Genomic DNA, 12,636 nt, shown 5'->3' on the forward strand with positions numbered 1-12,636 from the left:
GCTGTGATTGTGCATTTCTTTTATGTGACCCAATCATAAAGAAGACATTTGCATACAAACATCTCATTATCATAACTTCGGTAAGCAGAACATAACTAATCAGAGCACTTGGCAATCAAAACCCAAGAAAAACGCTCTAGTCAGTGACAGAAAAGGAAAACTAAGGGCACAGACATGAACAGATGCAGAGTAACACTTCAATTTTTCAGTTCTCTTTGGCAGTTCAAAGCAGTAGCAAAAACGCCAAGGGAAACTTCCCAAGTGCACTGTAAGGACTCGCTGCGATTTCTGCAGACGAGGTGACAGTCTGAAAGGCAGTTTGTCCACGAGCTTTGGCAAGCAGGTTGGAATGGGAGACACTAGTTTCCCCTTGTAGCTGTAAAACGAGCTGATGTTACGGCAGTGCTGCATTTCTCGGAGCACTACAGGCCTTGATACAACGTTCTGGTAGCATTTGATGTTCAGAAAGTGCAAGTCTCTTCATTTCACTAGAAACTTCATCATCACACAGCCACTGGTGTCTGACTCTGCTGGAAGGCCAGAGTGCTGTAGACAACCTCATTCTGGGGATGTGAAAAAAGCTGCAAACATTAGAGAGCGTGCAAGCATTGCATCTCGGCATGAATGTCCTGCTTTTAATTTGTCCTCAATGCTACACATCACAAGCAGTCGCAGTCTGTCCCTGTACATGGGAAATTAGCAAATGCTATGCTGGATCAGACCAGTTGTTAGTCCAGCTCAGGCTCCTGGGTCAACTCTGCATTAGGAGCTCCCAAAGAATCAGTATCATGAAGGAAAACTGCAGAAATGCTTGCCCTTTAAAAAGATTTTTCCCTAATCTGCCTAATTAGTGCTTTAGTTAAGCCCCAGAATCCTTGAAATATGAGGGTAGTATGGCATCTGAGCCCTGTGATAACAGAGAAGGAATATCCTTCCTCCTACTGTCCAGGGACCTCCTGAGGTCACTCCCTGGATTGCTATAAGCACAGGCTGAAGCCCTGGACGCACGAAAGAAAGTACTTTTCCGTAGTCAAACGAATTGTCGACTAACACTTGAGTGTTGCAAGAGCAAACCTCTTTTCTACCCCCTGAAATTAATATTTACCATTCTAGCAAGAATCTGAAGCCCCCGCATGAGGCAGCAGGAACAGCAGCTGTGAGCTTTACCTGGATGCTCTTGGCAGGTTCCTCAGTCGCTGTCTGGGAGGGAACTTCCTCTTGTAAATGCTGGTGGGATCTCTTACACTCTAGGAAGGAGGGGGATACCAGTCTCAGCTGTCTGCACTGCGTTCAGAGACAGCAGGGCAAGAGAAGCTCAAAAGGGGGGTGAAAGAGTGGCACGGCTGCGACAGAGCTGGTAAAACCTGCCACAGACCTTCGCTGCCAAGTGAGCCGTTTGGCAGCCCAGGTAGGGGGCAGCCCGAGTCCCTGACCCACTGCTGGAGGTGGCCAGGATGAAAGCAACTGATGAATTCGGTAAGAACTCTGTGTGACCAGTGTTAGGACAAAAAAAAGCCAACCACAAAACAAACACAACCAACAAAAACCACCACAGCTCATCAGTGGTAAAGTTAGTTCTTCCGTGACAACAGCCCCTGGGATGATTCATGACGAGTTACTGCCAGAAGTGACCAGTTCATCAGCACATCAGTTATTCAAGGCAGACATAATTTGAACCTCTTTCAAAGTAACTTCGAACCTCTTTCAAAGTAACTTCTGTAGAAGCTACTCTGAAGCCCTGGTGCTGTAAGATGCAGCCCAAAGAGCACAGAAACTTGGCACCAGCCACGTTAAGATCTACAGCACAAGATGTTCAGCACTCCTCTGCCACCAGGTGTGGATCATCACGCTGCCCTTATTCCCTCTACTGTGCCACTTACTTTTTCTGAAGAGGCAGACGATGGCAAAAAGCAGAACAGTCAACAGGATGCCAAAGACAAAGGCTAGTGATATGAAGAGTATTTCATGGCTGTTGACACACAGAAAAGAGTGTCAGAATCCCCAGTTTTAACAGAGGTGCCAATCAGTAGCACTCAATTTCACCAAACTTTCCAAAATGTGGTACATTTAACCCAAGCCCCATGAGATGAAAAGGGATGTATCTGCATTAAGCATCACTACAAATTAAATACCTACTGCACAGACCAGAGAATTCTAAGCAACTTTTTAAAACCCCAAGATGTAAAATGTATGACATAGAACTCCTGCCTTCCAGAAGGGGTCTGCAGTCTCAGGGAACTGGGAAGTCAGGAAATAAAGGTGGAGCACTTACTTAGCAATCCAGCATTTGTCTTCTGAAGTTTGTAAGTCAGCCGCAGTGGTATATACAGTGGTCTGCACAGTGACAGTAGTGGAAATGGGTCCTGGTGTAACTGGAAATGAATAGAAAAAAAAAAAACATACAAACATCAAAACCTGGTTTTAAAACGCGTTAATGTCTCCAGTAACATCACAAGCAACAAGAACTAGAGAGGCATGTGCCTATTCGAGTTGTGTTGTTGTTAAGCAGAAAGTTTCTCTATCAGAAGGCTGAAAGCTGAAACACCAGACAGAAAAATTTAGTTATTCATCTAATTCCTGTCTCACAGCAGCCTTTGGCAGCCACGCAGCTCTTCCCCAAACGCACACATCTCCTGCTAAGCTACTCCCCCAGCAGCCCTTTCGAGTCGCGACGGTATCAGCTCAGGCAAGAATGCTCTATCTAGGAAAATCCCTTAAAGAAGAAAATACCTGCAATTTTTTTTGAGGAACGACCTCCCATTCTCTTCAAACACTAATGAGCAGTAAGAGACACTAAAAGGAGAGGAGGGGGGAAAAAAAAAAATTTTATATACATGTACATACACACACACTAGAGCAAAACAAACCATTCACCCTCTTCTAACTCACAGACTTTATTCAGTTTTTATCATTTTTTTCAGACATCTTACACAAACTGCAGCAACCTCAGCGATTGCTCAGCACAAATTCTACTTCCCAGTATCCTGTCCTGCACACGCACGATGAATCCCCTCTGATGAATATGCTGCCTTCTTTCCGAAGGACAGAATGCATTTAGGAAATAAAAAAGCACCCACGGTATTATTTTTATATATTATTATCTATATCAGCAGCTAGAAATGAGTGAACGTTATGAACGTTTTCATAATCAGAAGCAACTTGTAAAAAAACACCACTTCAAGTTTTTCTGAAGTTACATCAGCTTTTTCCACTAAAGCAGGAATAGTAACTTTCTTCTCAAATTTGGGGGTGGAATCTTAAGGAAACATCAGTCCACAACAAAATTCCTCCCTTGGCATTTCTGACTGTGTGGTTGCCAGCCGCGCGTGGAGCCACGGCAAGCATCGCTGACCACCACAGCAGGAAGCATCCTCTTCTGTCACTGTCACCTTTTTCTGCTGCATGCCCCTCGCTGCCCACACTCCAGAACAAACAGCCCAGACCTCCCAGTTTGCTACACTGAGTCCAAAAGCATAGTGTTGGCAGTAGAAAAGCAACAACAGCAGCACAGCTCCCTCTTACCTGGCACCATAGAGCCGCTGCCCACCTGCTGGCAGAAAACTCCCGAAGCTTCAGCACACCAGTTTAACCACTTGCTTCGTGAAAAGAATCTGTGTCAAACTAGTTAAAGCTCACGCAGCATTCAGACGTGCGCTTGCACAAATGTGGAAGTTGAGCAACTTCACTTTCTATTAAAAAAAAAAAAAACCCACACGGCCCCACCAAACCAGGAAACCATGCAGAACACCTGCGTGCTCAGGAACTGTGCCAGCTGCAGCTTCAGCCAGCTCACTTCTAAATGAGATTCTTCCCTCTAAGAACTGCCTTTTGCTGAATTTGGCGTTGAAAAGTGAGAAAGAGCGTGCTAATTTACTAACTCCACTAAACTAAGCGTTTCCCTGTTGTAGTACCAACCCATACAGAAGAGGCACGCAAGCACAACCTGATCTGCTCGAGGGTTTTCACCAAATGAACCACTTCCCAACATGGAAAGCACGAGACTACACAGCTGAGACACTCGGAATCTAACAAAATCCTTCGGGGAAAAAGTTTCCTGTGAAAAGAAAACGAAAAGGCTTATACTGTGTATGACCACAATACACACAAAATTATTTTCCTTGCTACACAAAAAAGAAAAACCCAACTTTTTCTTTTTTTCCCTATGAAAACACAGAAAAGAAGCCACCCTCTAGAACAAACTTGTCCATTCCACTGTTTTAAATCTAAATACTGGTGAGTTCAGTTGAAGTCAAGTTTTCCGGTAGCTTTTGGTATGTTTCCGGCCGGTTACTTCCTCTTTTCCACAGAACAGGAAGATGCTTTCATCACTATTTGAAGCTTTGTTATGAAAGTGGGGTTTTTTTTCAGTTTAGAACATTAATTCAGAGTACCTCCAAGTACAGGACCAGGTGAATGGGAGCCCTGGCACTCATTTTTGATCTTGGAACACGTTCACAATTACGGAAAACATCTACAGGTCATTATCACAGAGAATTCTAAACCAAAACTTGATCATCAGAACCAAGGTTTTTCCCTGTGGAGCTCTGGACCTTATCTCCTGAAGTGGAACCAAACAGAATTGCACACACCAGGGTTTCAAGCGATCCCCTACTATAACTGCAGTGGGTTACGTGACCACACAAGGAAACTACTGCTGCTACTGACAGTGAAAGACAGCAGAGTGCTTTATTTGTCTGGTTTTTAATGAGTTGTACAGTTTCCAGCACTAAGGAACGAGACACACGTCCGCGGAGTCGGATGCCACGTGGTTACACTGCCGCCTGCACGCTCCTCGATAACGCCTTCAGGTCCAAAATGCACTTGGCAATGCTCTCCTTCTGCTGCAAAAGAAAGGAGAACGGCCTTCAGAGGAAAGGCTTTATGAACGACACCTGAACAAGTAAAACACACATCCTCGTCCATTTTGCATGCTCCTTTCTAGGCCCATAAATGAGTTATGGACGAAAAGGGACAGAATTACAGCTTGTGAAGTCAGAGATTCAAATCCAAGCAATGACCTGCATTAAAGCACCAGCACACAGTGCTAGGAACAGGTTCTCTTTTTTTCATTCTCAGCTTCATTCTTTAACAGAAAGGATCTCCAGAGCCCATGGGCAGATCTTGAACTGCCACGATCTTACAGAGAATTTTACAAGTGAATTCCCTGGCCTGTTAGCTATCCATCTTATCACAAGCTTAGCTCTGTGCTGCAACAGCCAACAGCACACATGATTCTACCTCAAATCACCACAAGCACCTGGTACCTAGTAACTGGGCTTGTTAGCTCTTCCTCAGCAGCAGGAATGCATTGCAGCCACACCTGGAAGGCATCTCAAGATGATCTAGCATCTCCTGGCCTAAGCCGGAATCACTGGACAGCAAGTATTTGTGCAGACTAAAACACAGAGCAGATTAAAAAATACAAGTACCTGTTGAGGTGTGATGCTCTGAACAACATTTTTCTCCACCCACTGAATCATGTGATCTTGTTCTTTCTGACGCTTCAGATTCTGCATTGCCACCTGATAGTCCAGCCTCTTCTTCACTTCGGTGTACACCGTCAGCAATCTTTCTCGGTAGTTAGTTTCCAGCAACATGGCAATGTTATTCTAGACACAGAAGGTGAAACCAAAGGGTTAACGTTCGGCAAGAACACAACACAGCAGCAGAACAGTCACTGGAGGAGGCAGAGGAGCTGGGCTGTCTCCAGCACACAGAGGGTAAAGGGTTTGTTGGCAATTTAAGAGGCGCCCGCAGGAGCAGCAAACGGCGGAGCGAGAGCTGCGTACCCGCTTGGCATCGAAGAGGTAACCGCGGCCTTCGACCCGCCACTGCTCCTTCTTCTCCTGCTCGATGGCAGTCTCCAGATCCTTAATGGCCTCGTTCTTCACAGCTACTGCTTTAGCAACCTTCTCCTGAAAGAAGAAACACAAACGTGCTTCAGAACGAAAGTAAGTGATCCGTAATTAGCTTCAGAAATCTGCGTTAACATTTTTTAAATGTCTGCATAAACTGGCTTGTGCCAGGGCTGGGGTTAAAGGATGGCAAGACCAAAGAATTACGGTTCACAATCAATTGTACTTTGAAAAAACAATAACTTCACAAAGTATTTGTGCTGGTACAAGGTGTTTTGTTTTATTTTTGAAGACTTATGTAACAATACCAACACAAGATCTCAAACACACCTTATTGAAGCAGCATTCTGAAGATACCAGGCTCAGATTTTTATAACGGCCTAGCCACAGAATTCTTTTAAATATTTAAGCAAGTAACTTTAGAACAGCTATTAACTGCTACAAAGTTAGACTACGGTTTTGTTTTTACCTCATTAAGCTTGTCAGCAAAAGCTGCTACATGAGACCCATATTTTTTACGGCATAAATGATGACTGACAATATGCTGATAGATGCAATCGTCTCGTGGTTAATTACATATATTTCCTTAGAGAGAAGGTAAAGCAGGAGCCCAGTGCCCAGCATGTACGGCCCTAAGGAAAAAACAAAGCAGCATTATTTGTACAAAGCATAACGAGGCTCACTGAGGTCAAACACTTAAGAGGCAGCTAGTTTAGGGTTTACAAGGAGATCAAGAAGTCTGACCATGACAAAATGCAGAAACCCAGCACTGCCAAGGGGAAAGGTGCCACGAAGCAGCTCACCAGCAGTGGAAGCAACACCAGAGGTTAGTAAAAGCTCTTTTAGTCTCCAGAGGCGTGAGCTTCAGAGCCAGGAAGCGCTGCCCTGGCTCATTCTTCACAGCCTCCTTCTGTATATGCAAAAATAATTTTCCCTAATGTTTTACCTCTTCAGCAGACAGAAGGGGTGGACAGAACTAAACAAGCATCACTAAACACACACTTTTTTAAAAAAAAGACAGCATATACTAACCTGTAACTCCTGTTTTAGGATAGAGAAACTGGAAAAACTCCTCGGGGATCAAGCCATGACGTATTTCTCCTCCTTTCTCGGGCAGAGGCGGCAAAGGAGCCAAACACTGCTGCGTGGCATGCAGTGGTCTTGTCGCGTGCAATACGCTACAAATAACGAGAAAATTCCCACTAAGCTCCTTCTTTAAAAACCCCACAACACCCTTGGGCGACGCGTTTCCCGTTAACCGGGCAGGCCGCCGCCAGACGCGCCTCCCCGTGGGCAGGGCGGGGAGCACACAGCCTCCCGCGGCTCCTTTCGACCTTAACTACCTCGGACACCTGAAATATCGATCAGAAAGATAAAAACAAAACCGGGAGCAGCGCTATTCTGAGCCAAGACCCGGCAGGCCGCCGCAGCGCTCCCGGGCCCCTCGGAGCGGCAGCGGCCGGGCCGCCCCGCGCCCCGCCGGCGTCGCTGGGCCGCGGCCGGCGGTTAGAGCCCGCTGTGGGGCCCCCGGTACTCACCCCGCGGCGACGGGACGCGGCAGGCTCCTCAGCGCGGCCGGGGCTGCGGGAAGAAGAGCGCGTCAGGAGAGAGCTCGGCTAAAGCAGCCCCCCCGCCCCGTCCCGCGCCTCGCCTCCCCTCCCACCCCGGCGGGACGGCGCTCCTCACCGGCGCGGAGAAGGAGGTGGGAGAGCATGGCGGGCGGGACACGGCCCCCTTCGTCCCGGTGACCGCCGGCCGCCTCCGCTCCAAGATGGCGGCGGAAGAACTCTCGCGAGACGCGCGGGGCGGGGCGGGCGCCGCGCGGCTCTCGCGAGAGGCGGCGGTGGCGCGCGGCGCGGGAGCACGTGGGGGCGCCCCCGGTCCCGGCCCCGCCGCCGCCGCCGCCATGGAGGAGCCGCCGCCCGAGCAGCCCCCGCCGCCCCCGGCGGGCGAGGACGCCGTGCCCGCGGCCGGCCCCGAGTGGAACATCCCGCCCAACGCGCCCGCCTGCATGGAGCGGCACCTGGAGGGCGCGCACTACCGCGCAGGTAGCGGGGCGGCGGGGCGGGGGGGGCCCCCCGCCCGGTCCCGCGGGGCCAGGCGGCGGGCGCTGACCGCGTCTCTCCGCTCGCTTCTCCCGCAGACGGGGCGCTGCTGCTGGGCGCCTCGGCACTGAGCGGGCGCTGCTGGACCGGCTCCCTCTGGGTTTTCGCCGACCCCCGCCGCGCCCCCAGCGAGGGCTTCTGCACCGCCGGCGTGCAGACCGAGGCGGGCGTCGCCGATCTGTGCTGGGTGGCGGACAGGGGCATCCTGGTGGCCTCCGACTCCGGTAAGCAACGGGCATCCCCCCGCGGCCCTTCCTCTGCGGTGGGTGTCCCCCCCCCGAGCCGGGTGCTCTCCCCCCAGGCGCCGTGGAGCTGTGGGAGCTGGAGGAGAACGAAACGCTCATCGTCAACAAGTTCTGCAAATACGAGCACGATGACATCGCGATGGCGGTGGCCGTCCTGGCCGGCAGCACCCGGGCCGTCAGCGGCGGCAGGGACGCCTGGTGAGTGCCCCCGGCCCGGCGGCGTGCGCCGGGGCCGGTACCGGGCGCTGACCGCTCGCTCTCGTCCACAGCGTGAAGGTCTGGGACCTGCCACAGCAGACGGTGCTGCACTCCTACAGAGGTGAGTGCCACGCTCCCGGCCTCTCCCGGCGCCTCCCGGCTCTCGCCGGGTGCTGCGGGCTGAGCCCGGTCCTGCAGCATCGCTGGTTCTCTCCCATCTGCCACACCACGCTTGGGGCCATCGTCTGGCGTTTGCCGGTCTGAAGTTTCTGGCACAGCCTTGTTTCTTTGCCCGTTGTCCGTTTCTCCCCACAAAACGAGTGCTCTAAGGCTCAGCTTGCCTTACATCTCTGAGCATGTTTTAGAGTGTTTCTTCTGCACTGAAACATTTCTCCTATCTGCTTGTGACTTTGTCATCTCATAAGCCACGTTTGTTTTGAACAACAGCTCGTCAGAGATGCTGGTCTCTGGAGATACGGTATTGCCATCTCTAGCCACAGCAGAAGCCGTGCTTTCTTTGACCCTGTCCCCCCCGGCCCCTTTGTAACTGACTTCTTGTCCAGAGAGCCTTCCTCAAGCTCATGCACTGTGGCTCTGGTTGAACTTGGCAGCTCATCAGTGTAGTGGGAAGCAGCTGGTTATTGCTGAGTAGAAGTTACCCTGTGTCTGGGCATAAACTCTTCTTTATTCTGCTGCTGTGCCTTCAGAGGTCCTTGCGAACATGCGGGAAAGTTGGATACAATCTTTGAGGCTCTTTATCCTTTTGTGCTTTTGGTAGCTCACTCCGGTGCAGTGACATGTGTGGCTTCCTGTCCTGGTAAGGACACTGTGTTCCTGTCCTGTGCTGAGGTAAAGCTCGCTCTCTTGTCTAAATCTATCTGACACAAATGAGATTTAACTTTAGCTGTTCACAGTTAAATGTACTTGCTGGGAAACCACCTATTGTGTTACCAGCTGTATACCTGTGTTATTTAAATGTTCCGGTCTGATAAAGTTGCCAGCCAGCTTTGACTTCTACAGGCTTGTATTAAAATGTGGGAGCTCCTAGGTCTGTCCTGGGGGTGACCGAAGGAGCCAACTTGCAGTTAATGACAGCATCATGTTAACATGGAGGAAGAGGTGGTGTGTGTTTGAATGTGGGTCAGTAGCAGTTCTGCAGTGAATCTATGTACTCCCTACCACAAAGAAATGGTAAAAGCCTTCTCATTCACTTTGGATTTATAGGACAGCAGAACTTTACTCTGGGACACCAGATGCCCCAAACCAGCTACTCGAATTGGTATGTTTCTGTATGCAGTCACTGCTTGTGTATGAGTTTTTGTTGGAAGAAATAAGTGATTTTATGCCTGGCTTCACTATGTGTAACTTCAAATGTAGCGATCTGTCCATTTGAGCCAAAAAGCCTCTTAAAACTTAAGGAACTCTTAACACCATCACAGAAGTACAATAAGCTTTTAAATGTTTGTCTTGGTGCAGTAGCAGTGCTGACTGAGATAATGTGGAAATCTCTTTGTACTGGCTCTCTTCACACTCATCTCAATTTATTACTCGCAGTTTGCAGTGCCTGTAATCACCTCCCTACCTCAGTCATGTGGCATCCACAGAAAAGTGACATCTTTGCTTTGGGTAAGAAGTGATCTCATTTGACTTTCACCAGACAAATCAAGGTCTTTCCTTTCACATGACAATTTTGCTAATAACCTTGTTCTCCCTTCCTCTCTTAAAGGTGACGAAAATGGAACAGTTGCACTAGTAGACACAAAGAATCCTGATTCTGCCCTCAGCTCCACTGTGCATGTCCGAAGTATCACGGGGTTTGCGTTTTCTACACATAGGTACAGTCTGATATACTGGCATAGAATATGTGTGACTGCATACACTTAAATGCTGTGTTTGTTTTTGGAGTAAAACCTATGATGGTGCTAGTTTTGGTCTTTTTATCAAGAAGATAGATAGTGAAGAATAGAGTTAACCAAACAACATCTCACTTTGACAAGAAGTGTGTGAATGTACATGAGAACACTTGCAGTATCCAGAATCATTGACCCACTCTCTGGGGATTTTTCTAATTACAGTCACCTCTGCTTGAAGGAGGATTACTTGCTTTCTGATGCTCGTAGAATATTCTTGCTTAGTGTGCTGGCAGCCTGCCAAATGATGATGAGAAAAACTTTGTAAGATTTGGTACCTCTTAGTTCACTGTACCTGGGTCAGGCTCACCAGGAAACGTGCTTTTCACTAGTTTATCCCTAAGAAGCTTTCTTGTATTTGTTCTAACTGTGGTCTCATCTCTGTCCTCTAGTTCACCCTTCCTGGCTTCAATCAGTGAAGACTGTTCAGTAGCTGTTCTTGACTCAGACCTCTCAGAGGTGTAAGTACTACACAGAATGTTTGCACTATTGTGGCCATTTTTCTTGTTAGCTTCTCATTAAGTTAATTATTTATCCATATGCTAAGTGGAAAATACTTCATAAATAGGGGAGCCTCATCCTAACAAACTAGCAGCTGGGAATTGCACAAGCCTGTGCATTCTTAGTGACACTTCTTTGTGGCTAATGGAGTGTTCATGTTTTCCAGGTTCAGAAACCGTTCTCATCGAGACTTTGTAAAAGGCTTATCGTGGTCCCCATCAGACAATGCCTTGCTCACTACAGTTGGATGGGATCATCAGGTTTTACATCACACTATCCCCATACCAGCTGGTGAAGCTTCTGCAGTCAACTGTGTAAAAGAATAGTTTTATAAACTTATGGTCCAAATTCCTTCCTGGCATTACCTTGATTCTGCTGAAGTCAAAGGTGTGTGTGAACTGGAGCAGGCATGGTCTGTTGTCTGCCTTGAAGCTTGTGACTAAGAAGGTTCCTGTAGTAATTTTGAATTAGGCATAAGTTAGTTACAAACCAAGCTTTACCCTCTCCTCAGGAGTTGGCTTCATATGTGATAAGACTTCAGTATTTTGCCCAGAAAAAAATTGACTTCAGGCACAGAGGAGACTTGGAGAGACAGGGAATTAGGTATAAGTGAAAAAAAAGAATATTTAAGAGCCTCAATCCCTCCATCAATTCTGCATGTAATCCATGGAATTAATAGAAACGTTTTTATGGGGAGACTAAAAACACCCACTTCTTGTTAATTGAATGTGAGTGCCTCACGTTTGAGGCAACTTGTTTGCTCTGTAAATCAATTTTTCCAACTGAATGGGAAGACATGTTAGCATTTAAAGACTAGAAGGGTTCCACTGTTGTCCTTAATGCAGCATGTCTTGGTCTTTAGTATCTACTAGTGTGGATCCTATGGTGAGCACTGTTTGTGCACTTCTGCTCCATCAGTGGGTGTTGGAATACCAGTGCTTGGTGTGAGGAGTCCTGTGTGCTGTGTCATAATTAAACACCTTTGTGATACTCATGACATGCTGAAATACTGGAACCTGTGATGCTCAACACTGGCTTGCAGCTGAGGCCAGCTCAAAGGGGCTGTCACTGTAGCATGCTGAAAGGAAAGAGAAGTTAGCAGTTGCTGTGCTGTTTCACACCGTATTTCCTCTCCTCTGTGCTGAAGACAACTTATTCAAAGATAAAACCTGTGAACAAAAGTTTATGTAAAGGAAAAACTGGACTAAGGACTTCAGTTTTCATTTGCTTGTTCCTATAAACAGACTCTGCTTAGTGATAAATGAGACTGCTTATGCACTTGTGATGAGTGACTTCTTGTGCTGGAGGCTGTGGGGACCAAGCACTCCCATAATCCCCAAAACAGACTCCACAGAATCCTTAGGGGTGGTTTTTTGTAATATACCACGGACTTTTCAAACTAAACTGTTTCTCTGGAACATATTTAACTGAAAAAAACCATTGCTCTGCATGCATCGCCACTGCTCTAGATACAGCTGGTCTGGCCTAATGTTTCCTAGACAGAATAAAGCAGGTCCTGACTAACGAAACAGAAAATTCTATCGAAACAAATGCTACTCCTGTTGGTTCAGCACGACAGCAACACAAAAACGTACACCACTTCCAGGGGGCTTATCCCCTGTGTAAACAGAGGCTTTAGCTGATCCAAATTATGCAGAGCCCACAATTACTTTTTAGGCACACTGAGCTTTTCCAGGCACTGTACTTTTCTCATACTTTTTTAAAGCTTCATTTGCTGCTTTTTTAATTCCCATGTCATACAGGTTTTTACAGAGCAAGCTTCCTGATCTATAGCAGTGTATGACAAGGAAAAGAAACAATT

The 12,636-nt window shown here is 47.7% G+C and overlaps 3 protein-coding genes across 4 annotated transcripts; 1 reads left to right on the plus strand and 2 right to left on the minus strand.

The window, feature by feature from the left end:
• On the minus strand, window positions 1-3,671 carry C27H1orf162 (chromosome 27 C1orf162 homolog). The gene is made up of 6 exons (XM_086627393.1): window positions 3,523-3,671; window positions 2,731-2,793; window positions 2,273-2,372; window positions 1,881-1,969; window positions 1,168-1,247; window positions 1-581 (listed from the first exon to the last, which is right to left on the minus strand). Exons 2-6 carry the CDS (start codon window positions 2,759-2,761, stop codon window positions 504-506), a joined length of 378 nt encoding a protein of 125 aa, XP_086483519.1. The 5' UTR covers window positions 2,762-2,793; window positions 3,523-3,671; the 3' UTR covers window positions 1-503.
• A 990-nt stretch (window positions 3,672-4,661) lies between these two features.
• On the minus strand, window positions 4,662-7,600 carry ATP5PB (ATP synthase peripheral stalk-membrane subunit b). Its single transcript, XM_086627308.1, is given in 8 exon segments — window positions 4,662-4,841; window positions 5,430-5,609; window positions 5,790-5,915; window positions 6,325-6,374; window positions 6,377-6,487; window positions 6,888-7,033; window positions 7,394-7,436; window positions 7,542-7,600. Coding segments are annotated over 8 exon segments (756 nt in total). The 5' UTR covers window positions 7,570-7,600; the 3' UTR covers window positions 4,662-4,769.
• A 161-nt stretch (window positions 7,601-7,761) lies between these two features.
• On the plus strand, window positions 7,762-11,165 carry WDR77 (WD repeat domain 77). Of its 2 annotated transcripts, none has more exons than XM_086627295.1 (10): window positions 7,762-7,906; window positions 7,999-8,184; window positions 8,262-8,403; window positions 8,475-8,524; window positions 9,182-9,252; window positions 9,628-9,682; window positions 9,958-10,029; window positions 10,130-10,238; window positions 10,706-10,774; window positions 10,981-11,165. In XM_086627295.1, the coding sequence occupies exons 1-10, from the start codon at window positions 7,762-7,764 to the stop codon at window positions 11,138-11,140; spliced, it is 1,059 nt and encodes a 352-aa protein (XP_086483421.1). In that variant the 3' UTR covers window positions 11,141-11,165. The 2 variants fall into 2 exon arrangements, with proteins under 2 accessions (XP_086483421.1, XP_086483422.1); XM_086627296.1 differs by having other exon boundaries at window positions 7,762-7,903.
• The last annotated feature ends 1,471 nt before the right edge of the window (window positions 11,166-12,636 follow it).

The sequence above is a fragment of the Tauraco erythrolophus genome, chromosome 27 (assembly GCF_009769465.1).
Source record: "Tauraco erythrolophus isolate bTauEry1 chromosome 27, bTauEry1.pri, whole genome shotgun sequence".
Classification (NCBI taxonomy): Eukaryota; Metazoa; Chordata; class Aves; order Musophagiformes; family Musophagidae; genus Tauraco; species Tauraco erythrolophus.

Excerpts from the sequence above, each read along its gene's own strand:
- WDR77 (XM_086627295.1), top strand. The coding sequence starts at position 7,762 with ATGGAGGAGCCGCCGCCCGAGCAGCCCCCGCCGCCCCCGGCGGGCGAG. Across the intron at positions 9,253-9,627 it reads TGTTCCTGTCCTGTGCTGAG|GACAGCAGAACTTTACTCTG; the intron begins GTAAAGCTCGCT and ends TTGGATTTATAG. Across the intron at positions 10,030-10,129 it reads AAGTGACATCTTTGCTTTGG|GTGACGAAAATGGAACAGTT; the intron begins GTAAGAAGTGAT and ends CCTCTCTTAAAG.
- C27H1orf162 (XM_086627393.1), bottom strand. The coding sequence starts at position 2,761 with ATGGGAGGTCGTTCCTCAAAAAAAATTGCAG. Across the intron at positions 1,970-2,272 it reads GACAAATGCTGGATTGCTAA|CCATGAAATACTCTTCATAT; the intron begins GTAAGTGCTCCA and ends GTGTGTCAACAG. Across the intron at positions 582-1,167 it reads AACCTGCCAAGAGCATCCAG|CTTTTTTCACATCCCCAGAA; the intron begins GTAAAGCTCACA and ends TAATGTTTGCAG.